Source organism: Neopelma chrysocephalum, unplaced genomic scaffold (assembly GCF_003984885.1).
Source record: "Neopelma chrysocephalum unplaced genomic scaffold, ASM398488v2 Primary Assembly neopelma1_80, whole genome shotgun sequence".
Lineage (NCBI taxonomy): Eukaryota > Metazoa > Chordata > Aves > Passeriformes > Pipridae > Neopelma > Neopelma chrysocephalum.
Window position 1 is genome coordinate 1,460,584 of NW_020897741.1, and position 26,994 is coordinate 1,487,577.

Consider the following 26,994-nt stretch of genomic DNA (forward strand, 5'->3'; position numbering starts at 1 on the left):
GCTTTAGCTCCTTCAAGAATGTATTTAAAAGAAATGCTGCCTCCTGGCTGATAACAGTCTTTTCCTTACCAGACCTCCTTTGATTTCACAGTTGAGATGTTTCCCTCTGGGACCTTGCTGTTTAGTTATTTTGAGCGGTTTAATCCAAACTTCTGCTTTCGGTGTTTGTCCATGAGAGAAATGGCTTCTAATTAGAGGGTTTTTAAGGAAACACTCTCTTCCTATTTATCAAATTTATTGAAGTTATTCTTACTTATTGTGGATTGTTTGGTTTTTGTTTTGTTTTTTTAAAGATGGACTCTAATATATCTAGGAATTCTGCTAGTTTGTTTCCCAAATAATTCATGCAGAGGAGAGAGTAAGCTGCTAGAGGTCATGCAAGTGAAGAACCAACCTTCATCTTACTCAGCAGTTTATCCAGGGCTTACAAACTACATGTGATGGATACCATGTGGAACAGAGTATGAGAAGCTGTTCTATAGATCTGTTATGGTCTCTTGAGGTGTAGAACTTAGAGCACACCTGCTCTTTTTCCTCTTTTCCTTTCTCTGTACCTCAAACTGGGCAAAAAAAACAGTTGAGGGGGAGAGTAGTAGTAACTTACTTCATGTCTGACTCCAATTCCACTTTTATGTGCAGCTTTGAAAGCACAATTAGGTATGAAATTTAATATCTGTTACATAATAATGATGTTGATGGGTGAGAGTCTGGACTCATTTAGTATCAGCATGGGCAGATGGGTTGTTTTGATCTGAACGGCCTTGCAGGTACCAGCACTGCACATGGCACCACCCAAGGGAGGTTTGCAGTCTGAATAAAGTATGTAGGGTGTGAGGTCTTGTGTCTCCTTCTGTCTTTGAGGAGTGTGAATGGCCATGTTAACAGAGCATAGATTCAGATCTGATTTCTGACAGTGGCTTTAAAAATAATCAGGCAAAAGAGACAAAAATGTACTTTATTTGGGAATAGAATGAAGGATTCCTCGAAAGATACTTAGTGAACTTGGAGTGGTACTTTAAAAGTATGAGTTAGTGAGAAATAGTTGGGTTGGTTGTTCAGAAAGCCTTAGTAGAGGCTTGTGCAACACTTGTATTTGTTCACTGCTTAATGCTGCTTCCTTCTGTTGTTTTCTGTCCTGAATGTAGTTTTAAAATGCAATTTCCTCTATTTCCTTAAATTCGTAGTGCTGCACATTCTCTGTTTCTTTCATGAACTTTTCAGGTAACTTTTAAATAACTTAAAACTGAGATCCTTTTCTTCTGTATTTTGGGTAGGATTTGCATTTGGACTTTTAATATATGGGATTTTAAGCTAGCACTGCATGTGAATAAATTCTGCAAGCTAAATCAGTAAACTTATGAACTGATTAATGAAGCCAAACACTTCATTTTTTTTTTCCCCTCCTCCTTTTATGCATCACTTGTGGTCATGTAACTATTATGTAAAAATGAGGGATTATAAACTTTAACACTAATTAATTTAGCCTCATTCCATTTCTAGGTGAGTAATTTTTTTGCAGTGTGATTATTTGCACAGGGAGGATATTTTGGTTGAACCCACTGCCAGTAGATGGTTGTGACTGCTTCAAAATTCCATTTATTTTAGAATTGCATTTGAGTTATGCTATATCGAGCCTCACTTTAATATCAGGGAAAGTCTTTTTCTTTTAATAATATGATAAACTGCTAAGATTTAAAATGGATTCACCACTTTTAGTGGAATGTTGGTGTAAAGCTGTCCATTCGCATTAAGGTTTGCTGACCTGGAATGCTGGTATGGGAGAAAGCTGCTTTCAAGTTTTAGGTGCAAAAGGTGATGTGGAGTTAAGCAGTGTTAGAAGGCTCCTCACATCCAGTTACAAGGGTGGGGCAGGTTGGGAGCAGAGGGGGAGGTTGTTCCGGCTTCATGTTCAGGGTGTCGGTGCTGCAGCACTGGGGGCGTGTTGGGGGACAGCAGAGGTGGAGCTGGTTCTGCTGTGCTGGGCTCCTCTCTGTGTTTGCTTCCGTCTTTCAGCAATCAGGATTTTGCAGAGTACACATGGTCCCTCAGACTGGATGGCTGCTGGGAGCGCTCACACCATTTGTCATCCTGTTCTTTTGTGGAGATGAATTACGTCGTGATGAAAACCCCTTTGCATCAATGTAGAATCTGAATTGTGCTATAGCACATCAGTGCTTGACTGTTGTCTGTGTGGAAGTAGGAGTTTGTAGATGACCTGCCAGCTTTGGGACTCTTGACTGGGGGGAAAGCAAGACTTGGGGAAGTTTGAAGAGGGCTGCCTTTTAAGTATCTATTCAGCAAAGGAAGTAAAACAGAATATAGAGGATTAATTCATCCTAGAAAATACATCAAATTTGAACTGAATTAGTTTTCTAAGAAGGAGTCTTTCTGCTGTAGAAGGAAAACAATGTTTTAGTTAAGACCTATTTGTCGTCTCCAGAGCCCCAGTTCTGTTGTAAAGGTCTGGCTGACTTTGTTACATCTTGTAGAATCCCTTCTGTATGCAGAGGCTGCCCGGGAAAACACTGATACCTGATATTGGTGATAGGGAAAGACAAATTGCCAGTATGTTTTAGGTATCTAATGAACATAACTCTGCCATAAGTTTTGAAGTGATGTCCACTGCATTCTCTGTGACATTACAAAAGGTTTAGTGAGATAAAGGAAATGTAGCATGGATAGTTACATATTGTATGTGACTATTAATATCAGTTTAGTAATAAATTACTGTTTTCTATTGACATTTTACATATCAGAAATACAGCATGTAAGACTACGTTTTCATGAAGCACTGGAGAGGTAACTGGTTTAAAATTAATGTCTCACATTTATACTGGGGTTAGAGTGCTTCAGAGCCTTGCTCTAAAATTTAAATCGTGTCCAGAAGGCAAAAAGCTTTTTAAAAATAAAAAGCCTCCTTTTCACAAGATTCAGAGGACAGCCATGAAAGCACAAGCTGAGCATAAATTTTACAGTGTTAATCTTTTCAGTACATGAGAATAAATTTTAGAAATGGAAATGAGCTGACACCTAATGATGATTTAAATGTTTAGCAATTTGTTGCTTAAATTTGGGTTTATTCACGGAGAATAATGCTGGCAGAAAGTGCTGGTTTGTTGAACCCGATGCTGTGGCACATGTGATTTAATCTCATGCATGCACAGGGTCTGCAAACATCTGCATGGCTTAACAGTGTTTTTGGGGAAGGCATTTAGTCTTGATCTGCAGAGCACATCTGCCCTGCTCTCTGAGCTTTTCATCGAGTGGTTAAGCTCATGGGTAGCAACATGTGCCTCATTCCTCATTTGTTTTGGTCTGGCTTCAACTTCCAGGCCCTGCTTCTTGTCTTCTCTTTATGTTCTAGACTATTCATACCTACTCCCCCCCCCAAGACACTAATGCACTGTGATCAAGTAGCCTCTCAGTCTTCTTTTTGCTGAACAGAACGAGCTCTTTATGGCTCTCACTGCATTTTCTCCAGCCTTTAAGTCAATTTTGTGGCTCTATTCTGCAGTAGGTCAATTTTTCAACATCTTCTAAAACATTTGTTCTCTGAGGAAATTGATGGGATATTCCAGCATAGGTCCCACCAGTGCCATTTGTAGAGGCAAAAATCACTGATTCGTACTCACTGCCTCCCTTTTTATACATCCAAAGATCAATTTACTCCTTTTATACCATGAAATTGGGCTGGGAGCTGTTGTTGCTTCTCCGACTTTCAGCTTTTCATGAGGGAATTTTCCATCCTGAATGTCAGCCTTCCTCATTCCCACCTCCCCAAGGAACTGCTTAGCTTTATAAAAAGAAGTTTTGTTTTATGGGTCCCAGCCAGCCAGAGGAGCCAGCACCATGTGTATGACTTGTTCAGTCCCCATTATCTATCCCTCATCTAATCTTCATTTCCACAGGTCTGTGACTAGTGATTTATGTCAACATTTTCCTTCGAGAACTTCAGGAGAAGAGGATTCCCCCATTAGAAACACTCTTGATAGCACCAAATTGAGAATTACTCAAACGGATTAGATATTCCTCAATTAATCTGATCTGCCTATTCTTAGCCCATTTAATATTTGCTGTCTGAACACTATACAGTGAGAAAGTTGAAGTATTTTGTCACATGTTGCTTGAAAATCTATTACCTTATCAATCAAATGTGTAATCCTGTCAGAGAATGAGATCAGGTTTGTGTGATACAGCCAATTTTCTAGAAAATCATTGTATTTCTTCTTATCTCTTTGATTCATGATCAGTTTAGTTAGATATCTTTCCATTTTTACTTGGGCTTGATGTCAGGTGAATGCCCTGTAATTACCCAGTCATTTCACTTGCCCTTTGATAACTGTCACATTATTGGCACTCTCTGAAATACCCACATTATTAAAAATGAATGTCAGCAGGGCAGGGACTTCTGGGCTTTCTGGAGGTGGTTGAGTGTTAGGTTACCTCCGGAATTCAAACCCCCTTATCCCGTAGGGAAAGTCTAATATTCTCTCCAGGTAATAAGCAATCTGGACATCTTAATCTCCATAGGGGGATACCTCCTGCCAAACAGAAAACAGAAATGTGAGCCATTCCCAAGCTGCCACATTTCCACTCTTCCTTTTTTCCTGGAAAGGCTGCATGTGGCATTTTTGTCATAGGGTAGGGTGTTAAGGGTTGGAGTGGAACACTGCCAGGGTTGGGGCATCTACAGCCTCCCTGGGCAACCTGTTCCTGTGCCTCACCACCCTCACAGTAAAGAATTTCTTCCTAATGTCTAACCTAAATTTCCCCCCTTACAGTTTGTACCCATTCCCCCTTGTCCTGTCACTACAGTTCCTGATGGAGAGTCTGTCTCCAGCTGCCCTGTAGGCCCTTTAAGATACTGGAATGTTGCTGTGAGGTCTCCACGCAACCTTCTCTTTTCCAGGCTGAACAGCCCCAGGTTCCTCAGCCTGACATGTTCCAATACATAAACAGACAGCTTTGCAGAAAAGCTGGGCATAAATTGAAGCAGGTAAAATTGAACTTGGTGTTAACAAGTAACGGAGCCCTGCATTCACTGAGCATGAAAACAAATACCTTACTAAAAGATGATCTCTTTTAATGGAAACAGTGCTACAGATATTCCAGCAGGGTTGGAAGTTTAGGCTTGCTTTATGAGAGCTGCTTATTGTTACTTGAGTGGAGGGGCAGTGGTTCAGGTAGAGCATAATGCTGGAGATACTCTTAGAGCATTTGGTGCGTCCCGTTCCCTGTTCAGTTCCCTGATCTTTACTTGGATGTTGTCCACCAGCACAAGGACATTGCAACAGAACTTAGAGACTGCTTTGCTTGAGTTCCCAAGATGTGGAGAGGAACTGGTTCCTTTCTATCTGTAAAAACTATTATTAACATGTATTGTTTTTAATGAGGTGAGAAGCTGATGCTTGTGTAGGAGTGTCACTGGTGACCTTAGGTAGGTGTCCGGTCTTTAGCCACAAAAATGTGAGAAAAGGTCACCGATTCTGGATGATGGAAAAGGTGTTTGTATTGACTGTGATTGAATGACTTTGGGCAACGTTCAGCGTAGCCCCTGTTATCACCACAGTTCTTAGTTCTGTGTTAATTTGCTTACAAACTACATGCTGAAGTTGCCTCTCAAGCTGTTAAAAACCCTGGGTTAGTAGTCTGTTCTCTAGACAGGTCATGGAAGAGTTTGATACTGTGTCTATTTTGCCAGTGTGAATCTTGCTGTGTAAGATCTGGGGTATGTATGAACTCCAGAGGAAAAAAGAAAGCTGCTCAAAACCAACAAATTAGAAGCAGCAGGAAACATTTCAAACCTTCACTGTACAGACCACCAGTAATGAAAAATTCAGAGGCAGATTTTGGCTTGATGGCAGCACTGGAGCTTTCTTCTCCCAGGTACTAACTGAGCCAAAACACTTAGTTTTGTGTGCAAAGCTGCTAGCGATTGAAGTAGAATTTGTTTGGAAAAAGAAAACTGGAAATTGTTACTTTTAAAGAAACCTGCCAGTGAAACAGGGCTTAGTAAAAGTAGTGTGTTATCAAAAGAAAAAACACCAGTGACCACCAGCAAAGGGAGAGTTGTTTTTCAGGGTAGTCTGCCACTTTGGTTTTTCTTTCCAGGCTTCTACAGCTCTGCTGAGGAGCCTGTGATGGCAGCTCTTGCTTTCATGAATTTTAACCTCAGTGAGTGTTTAATCATGCCTCAAACAGCTTGGCTTTTCAGAGGAAAAATGGTGTTTCTGTTCCGGTATCACTGTCCAGCTTAATGTAATGAGTGATGGGAACACCGTGCCTGGGATGCATCCATCTGCTTCCCTCCAGACCATTTTCTTCCTAGCTTTTTCTGCAGTCTGAAGTTATCAACCCAGAACACTTGCCAGTGATGGGAACTTGCTGCTGCCTTCCTGTACTTGCTGGCATCTCCACTCCAGCTGAAAGCATGCTTCAGCTCCTGCTTTGCAGCCAACTTAAAATGGGGAAGAAGGCGGTAAGGGGTGAGCTTAAGGGTCTCATTCAATTTAAAAGTCTTGTATTAGCCGTGACAAATTGTAAAAATGTCCAGGTAGATACAGAGTCATTGTCTTCCTACAAACCTGGCACAGGTTGCAGCCTGCCAGCTCCTGCCTGCATATGCTGTTTGTAGGTTTGTCCCATATTCCATTACACCTTTTTTCAGTGGTTGGTAGGGAGGCACTGTGGTTCTGAGACCTTGCCCTTGCATTTGAGGCAGCGGAGAAAAGCTTTGGAATCCATTCCCCCACTCCCCCTTTTTTTTTCCCCCAGAAAAATTCTTCTCGAGAAGCTGGGTGAGTATCTGAAGCCATTTGTGCCTTTTCAGCCTCTGCTGATTGAACCTGATGGTGCTGGTGGAGCCAGGAAGGAGCGCAGCTGTGGCTGCTCTCTTGGATAATCCCCGCAGCTGCGGAAAGCGGGTGCTTGTGCTGGCGCTGGGTTTGTCTGGACTCCTCCAAGGGCAAGCTGAAGTGTAACGAACGCTCTTAATTAGCTTGCTTCAGTTGCACTGTGCTAAGCTCAGCCTTAGCACCTCGCTGCAGTTAATTAAAAGACGGGGTGGCTGAGGTTTTATTAGTACAGTGTGTTTGCCGCTGGATGAAACAATGGGAGAAAGGTGGATGACTTGTGTAAATTGTCAGGGGTAGGTGATTACCTGAACACAGTGAACAGCCCTGTTTGGAGATCACTCTCCTTCCCAGGTGAGCCAGGGGAGAGTCACACCAGCGAACAAAGGAGTTTTTATCATTATCAGGCTGCTGAGCCAGCCTGTCCTCTGAATTTCTTAAAGCTTTTAAGAAGAAAAATCTCTGAGCAGATATGTGCACATGATTCATTTGGCAAAAGCGCTCAGCCAGCTTCCCAGAGGGGAACTAAAATAATTTCCACATACAAGTAAAGCAAATAGCCTGTGTCTTGTTCATCCTACCAAGTATTATTGACTAGTGCTGAGTAAGAGATCCTTGCAGAGCCTTGATGAAAGGTTGGCAACTCACCCCACTTGGTCTCGATTATTGCAGCATGGTTTTGTAATATTGAATTGCAAGGCTTTTAGTAATCTTCACAGGCTGTTCAACCTGAGCCACTAAGCCTAAACTAAAATGTTTAAAAACTGCAGCTCATGCTCTTAAATACTCTGTAAGAACTGGAGGCAATTTCAATAAATGTTAGGCTCTTCCTGTTAATGTGTAGAACAGATATTGCCTCCTAAGATCTGGCTGAAATGTTCCACTGTGGTGGTATTTGAGACTAGTTATATTTGGCTCATCTTTGTTCCATATCCAGTTTTACAACTACCAGATGACACCCTAATGAAACATCAAAGAAACCATGAACGGTTGCACTGAAGTGCTCTCTGAATGTTGTATCCAGTGAGGTACAGAGCTCCCACGCTGGATATGAAGAAATTTTGACCATAGGGCAAATGTGGCTTTCATCTTTTAGACACTGCAGCAGCAGTGTGGCACAAATCCCAACTTTCATTTAGAAAAGAAAGTAAAAAAGCTGTTTATCAGGGTTTTTTTTCAAGATAGTTTCCTAAACTATCTTGAGCCCTTCTGTTCTTTACTTAATAGTACGTTTGGGAAAATAGATGAAGAAGAAACAGTCTTGCTGAATAAAATCTAAAACTACTTCTAAGGATTTTTTCCAAAAGGAGAATGGAAGTACTTTGGAAGCTACTGAGCATTTAAGTATTAGCAATAAATTTTTGGATTTGCAAGAGAAGCTAGTTGGATGGAATGAACACATTTTCATCCATGGCTGGGATGAAACATGAAGTCCCCATTTGCGCAGTGTTGTTTCTCGATCAGTCATGACAAAATTAATCCAATCTGGATGCTGAATCTAGATCTATAAATATATTTATTATAATATAACAAGAACTTAACAGTAAACATAAACTATATACAATACCATTACAGATAACCCTGTTTTTAATATTATTCACAGAAATAGCCAGTTTTGTTCCAGTGTGAGAAATGAAGAAATAAGCTAAATTGGAAATGTCGAATATGTTTCGGTCTTGCTGACAGGTAGCACCTCCTTTGGAGGTAGACACACACCAACACTAAAATTAGTCCTGCCCCAGGCAGTTAGAAACTTGTGCTCCAATCTTTAGGTTCACACTTGCACCCTGTTTGACATAAATACTTTAAATGACATACTAGTATATAATTTTGTTGTGCTTATTATTTTTTCTTTTTTTTAAAGAATAAATAAAACAACTGCATAACAAAGACTGGAACCTCACTGTCAAAATGAGAGACTTGAGTCACCCTATAGCTTGACTCAGCTGACTTGAGCACTTATTCTTTAAATACTGCAAGATACAAATTTCTTTTTTTTTTTTAATTTTATAAATGATTATTAATAAAATAAGATGATTAGCTAACCATCTGCATTGATTTTCCCAAAGCTGTAGGCAGACCTCCCTTTGTATAAAAAGGCTACTGTATTTGGTATGAAATTCAACTAGATTTTGAATGGAAGATCTCACCCGTGCCCTGTACAGGACCCTCCTTCTTGAATTACTGGCATGGCATTTGGGATTTGAGTCTGCAAAGGCAAGTATGGCAACTTTTTTCTCCCTCTCCTTGGAAAGAAATCAGACAATCCATAGCTTGGGGTTGCTTCCTGTTGGTGAATTTTAAGATTCTTTCCCCTGCCCCCTATATGTTACCCGGTCCATCTCCCATTTGATCCTTTTATGTATAAATTTATAAAGAATTTCCACATCACAATGCTCTCTGGATAGACAATATTTTAATATATATAAAAATATAACCCCTGTGCTGTGCATATACTTACAACTCTACATAGTAATAATTTGAAGTCTCTTACACTGGGCTTAAGTCTATGCATTTTTCTACCATGGGCTTTAAACTCATGTATTTAAAATCTGTAAATAAGAGAATGATAAGGTTTTCACACTGAGTGGGGAACTTGAAAAATAAAATAAAACAAAAACTGCTCAGACTTCACATAAAAAATAGTGGCATGTATCCCAACATAAGGAATTTTGGTTGAGAGCCAAAATGAGCGTGTAGCCACAGGAGGCGTCTTCTCTGTTTGATGAAAACATGGAAAACCCACACTATGCTGTGCGTTTTACTGTGATTCCAGCCAGAAGTGAAGAGTGGGTTTATCAGGAGAACACCTCTGGAATCAATTCATTTTGCATTATGGGAATCAAGCACTGCCAAGTGCATCAGCAAAAACTGGGAGGAAAAGGTTTAGGAGCCCCCCCGCCCCCACCTGTGGCCACAGCCACAGGTACCCACACAAGCAGCACCTGGAGCAGAAACTCATTCAGCCCAACAGACCTTTTTAAATCATTTTACATGGAATTTATTACCAATGGCTCTTCTTCTTCTCCCCAGTCCCCACCTCACCCCCCATCTGGGTTCTTCTCTAGAGAGCTGAAAGAATTGTTTGATCTGATGGAAGACTGACATCAACATAAGCCATCTGTCACACAAGACTTCTCTCAGTCATTGGTATTGAAAAGCATGTATTTCTTAAAAACAAATGTAGGAATCAAAGTGGTAAGGACACTTTGACCTTTCAAATAGATTGATGCCTAAAGTGTAATAGTAAAACTAATCTGCATGGTTATTTTAAGAATCAAGCTCGAGCTCTAAAGTAAAATGCAGATTATTTTTTTTCCTCTCTTCCCCAGCTTAAAAAATATGAGAAATTCTATTGCACCTGGGTTGACCAAAAGCCGATGTCCAGAACAAGTGCCACTATAACATCTAGTGACACCCTTGCATTATTAAGTTACAATATCTTACATAGCACGGAGCTCTCTGCTCCTTGTTCACCAAAAGGTGAGGATGATTTTTCTACATTCAATGTAGACACTATTCAAGACTTTAGAGCAATATGTTCACTGGCTGGCTTTGCTGCTTTTGTTCCTTAAGTAATAGTGTTCCTTTTGCCTGCTTTCAACAGGTACAAACAGTTCTCCATCCAACTCCTGGGGAACATCAGCCGCTCTGGATGTACTTCTTGATTGCTACGCAGCCGTGTCGAAAAACAGGGCAGGGCATATTTGGTAGAAGTGTCCATGTGTTTGTTTTAGGGTCATAGGCTTCCATGTTTCCCAAGGCAGGTCCTTCACTGCTGACGATCCCACCGGTGGCGTAGATTTTTCCATCCAGAACAACAGCGCTGTATTTTATATAAAAAAAAGTAAGTTTTAGTTAGTGGTCCTACTGAACAATTTTCTTTTTAGGCTCAAAACAAACCCAATCTTTTGTAAGAAGGGGTAAACAATGAATACACCTTTTATTCTTATCTATATAAAGGTGTGTGACCATTTCTCTTCCTTTCTCTCCCCAAAATGGATCCTTTTTGTGTTCCTGCCAGGTAGGCAAATGTGGTCTCTAATGTAAACAACAGAAGTACATTCAGGTAAGATGTTTCTCCAGCCCACATATGGGATCTGCAGCAAAAGCAGCAGGACAATGCATCCCTGTAATACTGTGCACACGCAAAAGCAATCCAAGCAATTTGGGGTTCCTGCCACCTTGGCTGGAATAAGACCTTGCTTCAAGTTACTCCTTTAATTATCAATGAATGCTGCAAAATGGGGGGGGAAAACACCTTCAAACTACATTCTGTTGCTTCAGACACTTCCATAGTGTGGGAGCCTGGAGGTCCCACTGACTCGTCCTTGTGCACCCCGGAGGTGTGGTGTCCAGGGAAAAGCAAATCCAGGGTGCATGGATCTGATGTCTGGGGATGTGCAGCGGAGGGAATGGCAAGGCAAATATATGTTGGCATCTAAAGAAGACAAAAACCCTTACTGCTTTTTGAAAGTGGAAGTGTTTGACTTCAGATACCTCTTGTAAGTCAAGAATAAGGGGGCTGGGCTAATCCTGTGGTCCATAGGCTCTTGGTAGGAGGGAAGGTGCATAGGTAGGGAAGGTATTTGAAAGAAAAATTACTCCTTGGCCTCATCTCTTCCTCTTCCTTCCACTTAATGCCTCATCCTCCTCGGTAATCCTGCACAGGGCAGGACACTGGCTTTGGGCTAATGAAGATGGACAACGAGGGACTGCTCCCCTGTGTGTATTTGGAAATGGCAGAAGGATGACAGAGGCAGCTGGGTGGGAAAAGCCTATGCAGGGCTGCCCTGTACTCCATGCTGCTGTCCCACTGCAAGGGGGGGGGAACCCAAAAGGAGGGGTGTCCCTGCTTTTCGTCTGCTGGGGAGCCCAAATTTGCTCTCCAAGTTGATTTAAAGATGTTAAGCTGGATAGGGTTGGTGCTGGCTTTTCTGGTGGCTGGATCTCTTTTGAGAGTAGCTGGTGGATGATTGTGTTGGGAAGGAAAATGGAGACTCAGGAGAGTGTGTACACACCAAAGGACAGCAGGGGAAAAATGATAAATTAATTGCAGCCAAGAAGGTGGCCTAGATCTAACAAGGGTAGTGATCCTCTAGGCTTGGTAAAAGCAAAGTAATTTCTTATGGCTAATTTTGGAGCAGTGGGAAGAAGAAGGCTATAAAGTAATAATGGCAAAAGCCAGAGAGCACTGGAGGACAGAGGGTGAACTGAGACTAAAATGGCACCGACAAAGCCATGTGCTTCTGAAGAACACAAGACTCTGATGTCCTTGTGGAGAAGCAGAGCCTGAGGTTAAAAATAAACTCACAGTGACAACAGTGAGACCTCAAATAAGCCTAGTCCCTGGGTACCACCAGGAAATAGGAAATAATGAGAATCCTGTCAAAATAACTGTTAATCTGAAAGGAGGAGGAAGGAGAGAGAGACTTGAAACACTTGATTAGAGCCTATCCACAAATCATCAGGGCTGGATGATACATAGCCCAGAGTCCTAAGGGAGTTTGCTAATGAACTTACCGAAGCACTGGTAATTATTTTTGAAACGTCAGGGAGAAATGGGGAAGAATAAGGACTTGGGTAAAGCAAGTGTCATCCTGAAAGATGGCTTTGAAAGAGAAGGAGCCCACCTCCAAAAGAACCAGGGCTGGTGGTGGAGAGGCACTGCCCAGCAGGAACTCCTGCCAAGGCTCAGTCCCTACAGCAAGGAGGAGGCAGAGGTGGCCAACACAGTAAATCAGACAAATGTGCATATTAAACCACAGTTTTGGACTCAGGATATTTATTGAGGAGTGAGAAGCCCATTTCTGTCCTGGAACAAGTTACTATTTAGAAGCACGACAGGCTGGGAATTACAGCTTGCAAAACCCAGTCTGAGGAGGGGGGACGATGGTCCCACCCCAAGCTCCACAGCCCTGATGTGGTGGAGGGGCTGCTGAAACCAGCAGGATGAGAGTTTAGAGATGAGGCCATGGGGTAGTGATTGCTGTTTGTGTTTTGTGTAGTATTTTAACCACCCACTTTTCATCTAGTGCAGTCTTCTCTGTGGCATAGAATCAGCCTGATTGGAAGGGACCTCTGAGATCATCAAGTCCAACCCTTGATCCAACACTGCCGTGGTTACCAGACCATGGCACTAAGTGCCACATCCAGTCTCATCTTAAAAACCTCCAGGGATGGAGAATCCACCACTTCCCTGGGCAGCCCATTCCAATGCCTGATTACCCTCTCTGCAAAGAATTTCTTCCTAATATCCAACCTAAACCTCTTCTGGCAGAGCTCAAGACCACGCCCTCTTGTCTTACTGATAGCTGCCTGGGAGAAGAGACCAACCCCCACCTGGCTCCAGCCTCCTGTCACAGAGTTGTAGAGAGTGATGAGGTCTCCCCTGAGCCTCCTCTTTTCCAGACTGAACAACCCCAGCTCCCTCAGCCTCTCCTCACAGGACTTGTGCTCGAGTCCCTTCACCAGCCTTGTTGCTCTCCTCTGGACCTGCTCCAGCACCTCAATATCCTTCCTGAACTGAGGGGGCCAGAACTGGCCACAGTACTCCAGGTGTGGCCTCACCAGCGCTGAGTACAGGGGAAGAATCCCTTCCCTGGTCCTGCTGGCCACACTGTTCCTGATCCAGGCCAGGATGCCATTGGCCTTCTTGGCCACCTGGGCACACTGCTGGCTCATGTTCAGCTTCCTGTCAATCCAAACTCCCAGGTCCCTTTCTGCCTGATGTTCAGTAGCAGCTACTCTGAGCCAGAGCAGCTGCTGCCACAGAGCAGCTCAGTAGCCAAGCACACCTTCCCAAAATGATCTGGGTTCAGGTCTCTCCCCAGCCCATGCTCTTGATTTGGGGTTACAGTGGGTGGGGAAACGTTGCTCTTGTTCTCCAGCACCTGGGCTACAGCACTGGAAGAAATTCCTGCCCAGCGGCTGGGACAAGCATGTCAGTCCTGTAGCTTCCCATCATAGTGCTAATATGTTGGGGAAGAAATGGATGCTTAATTCCATGCTCTGGAAGACTGTACAAATTTTACGTGGTCATTAGAGGGGCTTCTGCCCCCTCCATATGCAATTCCCATAGATGAGACTGGCACAACACTTAGCTTGTGAGTCATGCCTGAGGAGAGCTGCTCCTGCTATGGAGAAATGGACAGTTCTGAGTCTGCAGCAGGTACTTATGTGTGCAGGGGACTTTGGAGACATTCAGTCATCTTTGGGGCTAAAGTGGCAAGTAGGTGCTTAAGATAATTAGGAACTTAGTCCTAGATTGCTACTACTTTGCAGTATTAGGACAATCACTGCTAATTTCTGGGACCTTAGGGAATAGGAAACTCAAGTGGACTCTAAAACCTTGAGGAAAGTGAGTGGAAAGGAGTATGCTCATTGCTCTTTCTTCATTACTGTGACAATATTTCTTTTATCCCCTCCCTTCCATCCCATCAGCTGTAAAAACATAGTTACCAAGGCTGACATACGAAGAAAGAAATAATTACAATAATTAGGATGCAAGTTTATTGCTCGGTGCCATTAATCCTGAGAGATAAAATGATTACAGGCTGTCAGAGCCTGGGAAGGAAGGAAGGAAGCTCCGTGCCACAGAGCCTTGCTGTGGGGACACAAACCCTCTGGTGGCTTTGGGGCATTGACTTCCCCAGCTGAGGAACAGCCAGACCTCCACCTTTCTGGCAAACTCCCAGGGTGAAGGTAATTGGTATCAAAATGGAGGTCACTTCAGCCACTCCTTCCAGGAAAATACATTTCAGCAAATTATTACCCTGCAGGCTAATGACCTGACTTTCTACTCGGCAGGTAATTACTGCTGTTTGCTGGAGAGGCTTCTCCTGCCCCAAGGCCAGTTCACCTGAGGTACCAGGGTGTTCCTCATTTCCCAAACCACACACAGCATCACAGGATCACACTGTGACTATCCCCTGCCACTGCTAGTCTGGTCCATCTGCTGACCTCCATGGAGCTATGAATCTCGCTCCTAGGAAAATCCCGATGAGGCTGAGGTGTGCCAAGGGCTGGTGGGGACCTGGCTGTCCATGATGGGTGTGCTTATAGACATCTAAACACCCTTTACATCTCTTCCCTGCCTATCCACCCTGCATTCCTTGCCCAGCCTGAGCAAACAACAGAGAGGATTCCTCTCTGACAGCTGCCTGCTAAAGGACTTGATGGGCAAAGCAAATCAATGAACCCTAAAATCATAGTCAGGTTAGAAGGGACCTTAAAAGATCATCTGGTCCAACCTTTTGTGTGAAAGGGATGCCAGATGAGGTTATCTAGCACGCTGTCCAGTCATATCTTGAAAACCTTTGGTGAAGGGGACTCCACCACATCCCTGGGAAGGTTGTTCCAATGAATGATTGATCTCACTGTAAAAAAATTCTTATATGATGTAGCTTTTCCTGTTGAAACTTTTACATGTTGCCCCTTGTCTTCTCACCATGGCTCCTTGTGCAGAAAGAGCTTTTGTCTCTCCTTGTAGCCACCCTTTAAGTGCTGGAATACTCTGTGAGGTTCCCCCTAAGCCTTATCCTCTCCAGGGAGAAAAGACCCAACTCCTTGAGCTTTTCCTCATCAGGCAGGCTCTTCTCACCCTTTGATCATCTTCGTGACCCTCCTTGGGACCCCCTCCAGTCTGTCTGTCTTTTTTGAACTATGGGGACTAGAAGTGGGACACAGTGGTTCTCATGCAGCCTGACAAGTGCTGAGTACAGTGGGATGATGGAAGTCTCCTGATGGGCAGTAATTTCGAAGCAACCCAAAGCAGAGGATATCAGCACCTTTTTTTCTTTAGTGTTTGAGAGATGAGTGCCTGAGTGCTCTTGCTCCAGGACTTTCCTCTCCCAGTCATGATGGCTGGATATAGCACCAAGCAGTGGGACTACCAGAAATGTTTTTCAATTTTGTTTGTTATTGTTTTAGAATTTCCTGCTGAGTCCTAAAGATCACATCAGCCTTATCAGGAAAAGTTAAAAAATAATTAAAAAAAAAATCCTTTCTTGTAATGTCTGGAATTGTAAAAAAAATTGGAATGGCTGAATTACTATGTTGTATTGACTTCCTGAAACTTAGTATCTTCTGAAGCCTCAAACAATGCTCTTCTTCCTCCTCGCTCCTGGCTATGTGTGCACAAGTGCACATTTATTTGGAAGAGTTTCATAAGTATTACTAAATATTATCAGTTAGGTAGACACAGGATCTGCTTAAAAGAAGTAAACCCCCCCCCAAAATGCCTGCATTTATTGGTGGATGAATTTCCTTCCTGCCCTAAGATTACAGGAGGGCTTTACTGGAGGTCGAACTGAACAATGCTGGTGTGATCCTTGGTGTGTCTTGTGCAGGGCCAGGAGTTGGACTTGATGATCCTTGTGGGTCCCTTCCAACTCAGGATGTTCTGTGATTCTATGATGCTCATCAACTGGGTGGAGCAGGCCTTAGGATGAGGGAACCCTCCAGGGTACCAGCCCCTGTGGGATCTGGCTCTGTGCAGTATTAGGCAGAACTGCAGGTGCTCTTTAAGCTTTTGTTTAAACCGGGGACCTTTTCGAGGCACCTGCACGGTGGTTTGTGGTGCCGAAACAAAAGGCGTTGCCGGTGTCTCTGGGGGTGGAAGGGGTCAGGTGCCAAAGTGTCCTGAGCTGGTGGCTGTGCTGACAGGCTCTGGGGATGTTTAGCAGCCGGGGTGGCAGCCAGGTTGTTATGTCTGAGAAGGCTGAGCTCGGGTGGCCGTGTTGTGCTGCCAGAGGTGTCATCTTTACAATGAGACAGATAAATGAGGGTCCAGATTAGTCACGGTCAATTAGGAGGATATCATGCCCCTTCTTGGAGCAGGATTATTAGAGTGGGTGTTTTGGCCAAGCTCCAGTTATGTTCTCCCCTACTCTGTGAGCACTTTCCCTTGCTAATGATCCAAAACCATCACGTGGCATCGCTACTTGTTGCTGAAAACCAGCAATGTTTTATTCCAAAGTCCACAACACATCAGTAATGGTCCCAAGTGCTCTGTCTGTATCATTTATGCTTTAACGCCCACCAAAATCCTTCATGTCATCAGCTCCTACAGAAATTATTGCCAGTAGTCTGGCGCTGCAGTTCTCATCTGCTGTCTGTGGGGTGCAGTCCCACACATGCATCTCCTTCCAGGTATGCTGGAAGATTTTGGTTTTCCCTTCCACACCAGCTGCAAATGCTGCTGGCTGAACAGACCATGTTCAGACCGTGTCTGCAGGCTCCGGAAGCAAGCAGCCATTAAGGAACCCTGCTCTGTAATAGCTTCACCTGGGAATATCCATCCAAACAAGCTGTGCTCTAACTCCTTCCAGTGCCTGGAGTTACCAGGAACTTAGCAACGAGGAAAGGAGCCAGCTGGGGGAGGCTGTGGCTGGTGCTATACATTAGCAATGCCTGGCAGTTCAGCACAGGAGGCACCAGGCTTTGGTGTTCAAGAACAAGGCCTTATTTGAAAAAAAGAGGGGGGGGAAATAATCTACAAACTGACCCTGGGTTTGTGCTGTTCAGCCTGAGTCAAAGTTTTATTAAAGATTTCCATTCGGCAGAACCATCTAATAAATCTTACTGGTTAGCAGTCAGAGGAGGAGGAAGAAAATGCTTTTCTGGTGTCTGTTGGGAATTGCTGGTACTAAATTAGCTTCTCTGGAATTATTGCTGGCACCACCATGCTGCTGCTGTTGCCCCGTGGAGGCTCTCTGTAGCACAAGCCTGTTTGTACGCTGCCTGCATCCTAAGCAAGCAGAATATGGAATTTTTAATCATTCACAGGAACGCATTTGGTATTCTTTTTGCCTGTGGAAAAATAAACCCTTGAAGGGCACTGTAGGAAGGGAGAACGCCTGCCTGCAAAGGGAGGCCTTGCCACGCTGGTGGGGAGGGACATCTTTGCAGGTCTTTTTGGAGGGAGGTGTCTGGCAGAGCATGGTGTGATCATCCCAGCTCTTCACCTGTTGGCTGCTATCTGCCATCCAAAGATCCTGCAAATGAACAGGGGCTGCCAAACTGAGATGGGGTGCTTGTGGTAAACAGCTTACACTTGCCTGATATTTGGGAAAAGTCAAATATTTCCCTCACCCTCACCTGTTGTGTGGAAGATGTTCCAGACCTGTGTGTGAACTCTCAGTGTATTTTAAAATGCTTCAGGCCTATTATAGCTCTCTACCCATTTAGCATCATCCTTCAAAGGGTTAATTCTAGGTCAGCACGAATTTCTTATTGACTTCCATCAGGCTGGGCTTAATCTGAAAATGATGCTCAATTTGCTCTTCTGTTGATTATGAGCTGGAGACCCAAACCATTTATTTTTTATTTTTCATTAAAAGTAATTTAACTTGATATTAAAACCATTTGAACAGACCTTTAATTTTTCACAAGCAGGGAATGTCACACACATTTCTTTTCCCTGTGCTCGAGGCCATCATGCTCCCTTATCACTAATGTGTAGAAACAAAGCAGATAAAAATAAAAGTGATGCGGTCAAAATTTTTTCTCAGCAAATGCGGTATCGAGTGATTCCTGGTGAGAGGAGATCAATAGCATGCAGTTAATTTTTAAGTTGTTTATGTTGCTGCTTTTAAACCATGTTTTTTGTGATCCATGGTAATGAGTGGAATGAGGAATTTATAGATTCATAGGCTAAGGTCAGAAGGGACCTCTGTGCTTCGTTAATCTGAGCCTATGTATACGTAGGCCATGGACACTTCCCCAGGCAGCATCTCTCTTGGAAATGTATCTAATCTCCTCTTAAAAACATCGAGTGTTGGTGAGTTCACCCCCTCCCTTGCTGGTTCTCTGTTTAATTATCCTTGCTGTTGGGAAAGTGCTTCACTTCAAGGCCAAGATATGTAACTTGACTTTCCAGTCCCTGTAACCTCCTATACCTTTGTCTGCAAGATTGAAAGCTTTTCCACTTGCTCCCAGTGATCAAGTCACCTCTCAGCCTTCCTTTGACAAACTCCTTGAATTTCCCGGAGTCATTTTGGCAGCTTCCCTTTGAACTTCTGCTGATATTCCCACATGTTGTTGATGCAGGACCCAAGACCTGCATTTGTCTCGCTGGCGCCGGATGCAGCAGCGCTCGCTCTACCCACATTCAACTTGTTTTCATTTTGGTGTTATGGCTTTTATTATATATCCAATACTGCCCTGACCTTCTATCCAGCACACTGCAATGTGAGCTCATGTTGTGCAGCTGTGAGTGACCTCCTTTATGTCCTCCTCTGAGTGCCTGGCTTTCTAAGGGAGCAGGGCTGCTAAGATTGTGCTTCCCCCATGTATTATTTTGTATTTAAAACACCACTGCTAGCTTGAGACTGTTAAACTGAGATATTCAGGTAGCTGCTAAAATAGCTCCTTCTGTAGTATTTTTTACCCACCAAGTGTTATGCCACCTGCAGCCTTTATCTGGAGAGAATTTCTATTACCTGGACTGTTGGTAGATATATTAAATAGCATTGAAGAAGAAGCAATGCTTGCTACCAGTGGCCTTGCTCAATGATATCTTCTCATTAACAACTACATTTTGAGATCTGTCAGTGAAGCAGATTTAATTTCTCTACTGTGTGCCTTGTTAATTCCATATAATACCAGCCAAATACCTTGGAGAAATCGCAATATATTACAGCGTCACAGTTGTCTTTAGCAGCCAGTTGTGTTGTATTAAAAACCAAAACAAAGAACCAGGTTTCCTGATACCTTTGGTGGTCTTGGCAGTGTCAGGTTTATGGTTGGATTTCATGACCTTAAAGGTCTTTTCCAACCTAAGTGATTCTATTATAACAGGTTGGTTTAACAAGACTCCTTTTCTGGAAAAGTGCATTGATTGCTGTTCATTATTTTATTAACATTTAGTTATTTGTTGATGAAATCCCAAATTAACCACTCTGCTATTTTGCAGAGGACCAACATGAGGCTAAATGAGACCACTTAGTTTGATGCTGGTACTTTGCAAAATTAATTGCTGCACTGAAATTCTCCTTTTCACCTTTTCAAAATATTGAGTCACTTTAGCAGTGCCCTGATCCATCCTCAACTTGAAAAGTTATTAAAAATCAACATTAGTGGCTCAATCAGCTTCACAATAGAATCTCTAAAGACACCTGTGTCTAAGACAGCTGGGTTGCTGGATCTGAGAACTTAATTTCTGAGTTCACATCTTCTCTTGCTGCCAACAGTGACTGCTTTTGGTTCCTCACATCAGAATATGGAACCAAACCTTTTTGCTCCCTTCCAAATACAAATGAGAAATAACCATCCAATTGGTCTGTATTACACTGTGCTACCTCATCAGCCTCATCAGCAATGGTTTTATAACTGATTAAAATTACAAATTGGATTCCCAAAGATTTAAAATGCCTTTCTTTTTACTTCTATTATCCTTCAGTATTTCACTGGTTCTCTCAGCCTCCTGTAGCAGCAGCCAGTTTTTAACCTATTTGTTACTGCTAAACTCCCATTTTCCCCATTTCTGTACATACTGATTTATTTAGGTTTTGTCACAGGCTTTACATCCTCTTTAGACTGAAATATTTTTCCTTGACTGTATCCCAGAACATTCAAAAATGTTTGAAATGGTGCCTAAATTTGGCATCCAACTGGGATGTACTGGATTATTCCTTTTCCAGTGACTATTCCACTATAAATGTAGGTTTCCTGTCCACTATTGCTTTAGAAAAAATTTCATTTAAAAGTTTGAAGTTACTTTTTACTGATGAGTGGCAAATTCTACTGAAGCAAAGCCAGTTTATTATGGTGCCTAAGCACTGGGTAATATTTAGGTCATTGGTTCACTCTCCTTGGTCCATCTCAAGGTGTCCCACTGGATTCCCTCCTTCAGGGTGCCGAGCAAAGCATCCCTTCACGTTAGACACCCTGGGAAGTTTTCAGGTGAGATGCTCAGCCAACAGCCCCTGGTTGAAATCAGCCATGCAATTTCTCTTGTACTGCATTTAACAGATTTTGGTTACTTTTTACAAAACCGAGATATTCAAAGAGCAGCTCATCCCTCTCCATGGGAAGATGTAGGAATGTATCAAATGTCCAACTCCCTTGTGTTTCATTTTACAGTTTAGGGCTCTAATCCTGAGCTGCACTGTACACATTATTTCTGGTTTTCAGGAGAAAAATATTATTATATACTGCCTAAGCACTGCACTCCTCATCCTCCTTTGCCTCCTGCTAGAGCAGAGGGAGTAGGAGGACACGTCCTTAGCACAGGGGCACATGGCATAGAACCACAGCTGGCTTAGAATGGAGCTTGGCTGCTCCGACCCCTTTGCTTACAGCAATATCTGCTCCAGCAGCCAAGAGAGGGTGCCCCTTAAATTAATAAAAGGAAGGGAAAAGAAGGTGAAAATGAGAAAAAAAAAACAGCAAAAAGAGAAAAACCGAGCATGCTTTCTTAAAAAGGCATTTTCTCATCTGCACCAAAGCGAAAGGTTAAATGTGACAAGTTAAAACATGGAGGTGTTTTTGAACAGTAGGATGGGGGCCAGGGACATCCCTGGGACAAGGAGAAGGGCTGTTAGCTGAACTTTTGGGAGATGTAGGTACTGCTGCTGCCCCATTGCTGCTAGTCCTCCCAACGCCAGCCAGTGTTTTGTCTGGACATTGCCTGGCACATCCCCTCTGTCCTGGTTTTGCTGCATCAGACATGGATAACAAACACTCACTTGGTGCCTGCGGCAGCGTTTGCTGTGGCTTTTCCAGGGAAACCAACAGCTCAGCCAGTCCCCAGCATGGGGATCTGCTCTGCCAGGGGCTGGGCTGTGTAACAGCCCAAAACAAGCCCGTCTTTCTGTAGCAGCAGCCATGTAAAACTATTTAAAAGGTCTTTAAGTTCTGCCAGTACCTGCAATGGGTGCCAAATTTTATTTTTGTCAGCCAATTAGGGAAATTTGTTCAGCTTGTGACCGGGATCGGGGAAATGAGCCCGAAAAACAATCAAAAGCACCTAATAAATAATAATAATTAATATCAGTGTGTGATGCTTACTCAATACTTTTTTTAAGGACCTTATAGCTAGTTAGCAAAAACATGTTCTACATTATGGTGGTCTCCTCTACAGCGGATATTTATCATCCTCCAGTTACACATGGCAAACTGAGGAAGACAGCGTTCCTGTAGTCACTGGAGGAGCCCAACACACATCCCTTCCCGTGATCCATTGTGCCTGAACGTGAGGAGAAACATGAACCATAGTAGGGTCCTGGATGTACACTTTGGGAAATGCTGTGTCCCTGAACACGTGCAAAAAAGAGATGAGGAAAAAGCCCAAATGGTTCACACCTCCCTTCCCCTCTCCCCTTCACTTTTATTAGCTTATCTATGAGCAGAAAATGTTAAGGTACCAGTAATTCCATTTTAATGGTTTTTCTCACCTGCAGAACTGCCTGGAGTGGTTCATGTTGGGACCTGCTTTAATATTGCCTTTCTCTGGGTCATAGATGGTGGTTGCTCGTGCATAAGCTCCTCCAAGAATAAAGATGAACCCATTGAGAGTGACTGCAGGAGCATATTTGTTATCTGTCAATGGAAAGCAACACTGAGATCAGTTTTAGGCTCAGGTTTGGAGACCGTTTTTTTATTTATACATTCCCGTCATTTATAGATAAGTCACGTTTCTCTAAACCTCCAAAGCTAGGGAAAGAAAAATGAGGAAACCTTTCCTAGTTTTGTTCTCCTCTCTCCAAGTTCTCAGAGACACTTTTAAAGTTCATCACTCCTTCATTCCCCAGTATGTGCCTCCCTCTAAACTGGTAAAGCACAATTATCCTCTCCTAAAGCCTAATGGAGTCACCATGAAAGCTCCTCTGTTACATATGAAATTAAGATGTCAAATTGTTTCAGAATTTTGAATTGCTGCAAATTTTAACTCAGATGCTTCCCATGCCTGTGCAGCAGCTAAGTACAGAAGAAATCCACAGCACAGAGACCCCCTTAATAATATCCAATATCCAATAGCTGATTCTCTTTTATTTTCTGCTTTTGCTTGTGGGAATGTTACATGATCCAGAAAATTTTCTAAGACCTGATTTCTTTTTTTTTTTTTTTTTTTTTTTTTTTTTTTTTTTTTTTTTTTTTTTTGCCTTTATCTGTCTCATAAATTCACTTGCACTTTTATTTTCAGACATGTGTGTATCTCCAAGCAGTCCTGCATTTTAGCAACAAACTGTGTGAGGCTACAATCCTTAACATCCATTGGTCAGACTATGTGACCAATACATCTGTTCTCGAACAGGCAGCAATCACAAGTATTGAGGCCATGCTCCTGAGAACGCAACTGCGTTGGGCAGGGCACATCTCTAGGATGAAGGACCACCGCCTCCCTAAGATCCTGCTCTATGGTGAACTTGCCACTGGCTGCCGCAAGAGAGGAGCTCCAAAGAAAAGATACAAGGACTCCCTGAAGCAACAACTCAGCCTCGGGCATATTGATCACCATAACTGGTCCACTCTGGCCTCTAATCGGGAGGCCTGGAGACAGACCATTTATAACGCTGCTGATGCTTTTGAGAAGGCACGCAGGATCACTCTTGAGGAGAAAAGACAACGCAGAAAGAATCGAACCTTGCAGAATATACCATCTAAGGAGTCTTTCTGCTGTGTCTTTTGCAACCGGACTTGCCTTTCTCGTATTGGCCTTTTTAGCCACCAACGCGCTTGCATGAAAAATGGGTAGAGCCCTTCCCAAATCTTCGTTCGCGAAGCCTAGCCATGATGATGTGTGAGGCTGGAGTTTGAAATTAAGCAAGTCTCTTATCCTGAGTCAACTTCAATCAGATTGTCTAAGGATGCTTTAAAATTCTTGTGTTAGCTGTGGCATTATTAGAAATATTAGTAAAACTAATCATAAATTATTGAATAAAATAATTCTAATCTAATTAGTTGGCCTGTCCCTTACTCTGCTAGCACGCCATATGCACATTATTAAATATGAGCCAGTTGGGCTGAAATTTCTCATGATGGTGTCTGTCTTGATGCGATGCAGTTTTTTTTAATCAACATTTCTGTGAAACAAATCAGCAGTGTCTGGGAACAAAAGGCAGGAAAATACATTGCTTTGGGTTAAAATAAGCCCCACAACCAGTTCACTGAGAAGCAAGAGCCTAAGCCCTTCAGCTCAGAAGACGCATAAAATTCTTCCATGTGTGACTATAAGTTAAAGCCTCTTCAGAATCTGCATTTTTATATGCTTAGAAAAGGTTGGTCCTCTTACATCTCCAACAGAGAATCACCCTGGACACAGTCTTGCTGGCTTCAGCCCCTGCAACCTCCTGCCTGAGTGCAGGGAGCTGGGGGTGGCTGGAGAGGAGCTGTGATATCATCTTTACTATGCTCTTACATCTCTGATAACAGCCTCTACAAAACATTGAAGGGGTTTATATATTCCTCCCAAATCTGTAACACCCTGACTGTGTCCTTTTATGAACAAAGAAAAAAATGGGCTTAAACCTCTTGCATGATGTGGTGTAACCCTGAGGATCTTGTAAAACTACCTTATTCCATTAAATATTTAACAGAGATTTAATTTGACAGGAGTTAAGGAAAAGCTGATGAACATCTCCAGAAGAGAGGTAATCTCCTTAACTGAGGTTTGAACTGGTAAAACTAGAATGAAAAGATTGGTTTTGTGGTGTCTGCTTCTGTCCCAGCATGGCCATGGGGTGGTCTGGCTCAGTTCATCCTACCCCATATTGCTGTGTGCCCAGGGGGATGTACAGAGGTGCAGCACTTGGCATGAAAACAGACAAAACATGTTACGGGTTAAAGTTGAGCTCCTATTATGCTGAGTATCTACAGGCATATGTCAAAAAACCACGGCTGTATTAGGAAAATGTCACTGATCCTTGGGAACAGATGGGAAGAAACTAATTCATCCAGAAAATAGAACAAGGAGTATTCAGTTTCTTTGCCGTTGCCACTAAGCCACTATAATTCATCAGAAGGACTTATCTGTCCTAACAACCCAGCTCCTGTCCCTTTCCAAATCAGACTTGCATATGTGACATTTTTTCCACTTAAGAAACTCATCAGAAATTTTCCATACTTAATTATCACATCTTCTTGATTTTTTTCTCTGACTAGCACTGTTTTGCAGGAGAATGAAACTCTCACATTAAAAAAAAAAAAAAAAAAGAACTCAGCTCCCAAATCTCACAGGGAAATTATGTGGGGCTCCCTCAAGGCAGAAACAGCGACTTCTCAGGGGACTGAATCACTGACTTCACATTCCTTTTTGTTAAAGAACGAGAGGGAAACCCCTTGGTTATTTTTATAGTGACTTTTTTTTTCTTTTCAAATAGGCAGACAGCCTGATATTCTTTTTCTTCCTTTTTTCAAGAGGCAATCGTGTTTGATTCTCATCAATTTTTCAATACATCTTCTATCTGTTGTCTTTTTACTTCATTCGTCTTTAGCTACAATTTCATAAATTGGTATCAGGTAAGTCTAAGATAGAGGAACAGAGAAATCTCTGCTGTTTCTTTCAGGAAAGGAGAAGTTCACAGCAAACAGTCTCCTGATCCTGGTGAAGATATGGCAGGAAAGCCACAAGGGACACCTCTCCAGAGACATGTAGAGAGGAAACAGTAGGTTTTATTTTTGTTTTGTTACCATGGAGATGGAAATTGTTCACAGATACAGGGATTTTGGAAACCTCCAGCCATCATTCCTGATACTTAGGTGTCGATGACCACCTTCAATCTTTACCCTTACTTCATCCCAGGTGCTACCCACACTCTTCCCATGTTGTTGTCTTTTCAAGGGCTCGGTACCCTCACGCAAACTCTCAGGAGACTCCAATTTCTCTTGCTGCTTTAAGTCCTTAACACGGTCATAGAGCAAGGCAGGTGGCTGGGGAGACTAATTTTGCAAAAGCATGTTGTGTTTGGGCTTTTTAGTAAACGCTTCTGGGCATGAGCATGAGCTTCTACGGGTCAGAGGCTTCTGTGGGATACAGTGGGGCCACTGGTTATTTCAAAAGACTGCTGGAAGGAAGGAAGAGAGGGGAGAGGAAGCATGGAAACAGAGAAGCAGCCTCCTTTCCTCTCCAAAGGTCAAGGGGGTTGTTGGATATACTAATTAATTTCAGGCTGGAAAATCTGAAATAGGATTTGTCCCGGGCAGCAAACACACCTGAGATTAAAAGGCAGAATAAATGTAAATGAAATAGGTAAAAGGTAATCTACCCAAGTGGGTAATGTTTTAACATCACTCTCTTTTGTTGTTGCTACAGGAAAATATGCTTGTATTTCTATTCTGTGACAGCTCATTGCGGGAAGGAGTGTGCACTCCATGACAACCCTTGAGCCAGGGGGGGTTGATAATTTAACCAGGGGGGTGATAACTTCACATGGGGTTGATAATTTAACCTGCCACCATGCTCCTCACTTGGGAAGGACAGAGTGCTGTCTGGCATATCTTCCATGGCTCTTGAATCTCTCTGTGGTCGAGTAGCACAGTTCTACTTTTCCTTCCATGATTACTTAAAGATCTTATGTTGCCTTCCAGTAATGAGCTCGGTCAGAGACTGAAGTGGTATTACAATGAATGGCAGCAGCACCTCATATGGAAAAAAGTTATTATAACCAAGGTAGTTAAACATTTTTATAGGGAGGAAGAAATGTGGGCACACCACCAGCCCAGGCGTAACTCCAACCAAACTGTCTCCTGGCAGGCGTGGGTGGCCAGTGGGGGATTGATGCACTTGATGAAGCAGATTAGAGAAAGGAGGCTAGTTAACGCAAACTAAGCCTGCTTTTAATAGTAAGTGCCTCTTCCCCTTCTTGAATGCTATGCAGACAAGCTCAAGAATGGCACAGTCACGGATAGGATAACATCCCAGAGCAGCTGGGAGACTGTGGTCTGATCCTTAACATAGCTCATGAGGCCCAAGTGCAGACACTGCCATGAACAGCGGAGTCTCGGGTGTCAGCCCTTCTGGCTCTAAGCTCTCCTGGGAGCTGGTCTCCCAACTACACAACCAGCCACCCAGCCCTATGGTTTCCCCACTGACCCTTGAGCAAACCCTCCTTGGAGACCCCAAAGTCAAGTGTCCTCACTTGCAAACCCCACATTTTGTGTATGTGTGGAGGGGATGGCCTGTGCCAAAACAGGAGGCTCC

General features: G+C 43.1%; 1 protein-coding gene across 5 annotated transcripts in view; it reads right to left on the minus strand.

Moving 5' to 3' along the window:
- Positions 1 to 8,348: 8,348 nt before the first annotated feature.
- Positions 8,349 to 26,994, minus strand: part of KLHL29 (kelch like family member 29) — a 395,224-nt gene continuing 376,578 nt past the window's right edge. For 4 of the 5 annotated variants that reach the window (XM_027690064.1, XM_027690065.1, XM_027690063.1 and 1 more), the window contains 2 exons: positions 22,250 to 22,394; positions 8,349 to 10,677 (listed from right to left, as the gene is read on the minus strand). In XM_027690064.1, the coding sequence (XP_027545865.1) occupies positions 10,494 to 10,677; positions 22,250 to 22,394 (329 nt within the window). In that variant the 3' untranslated portion in view covers positions 8,349 to 10,493. The remainder of the gene's footprint in view (positions 10,678 to 22,249; positions 22,395 to 26,994) is intronic. The other variant, XM_027690066.1, reaches the window with a different exon arrangement.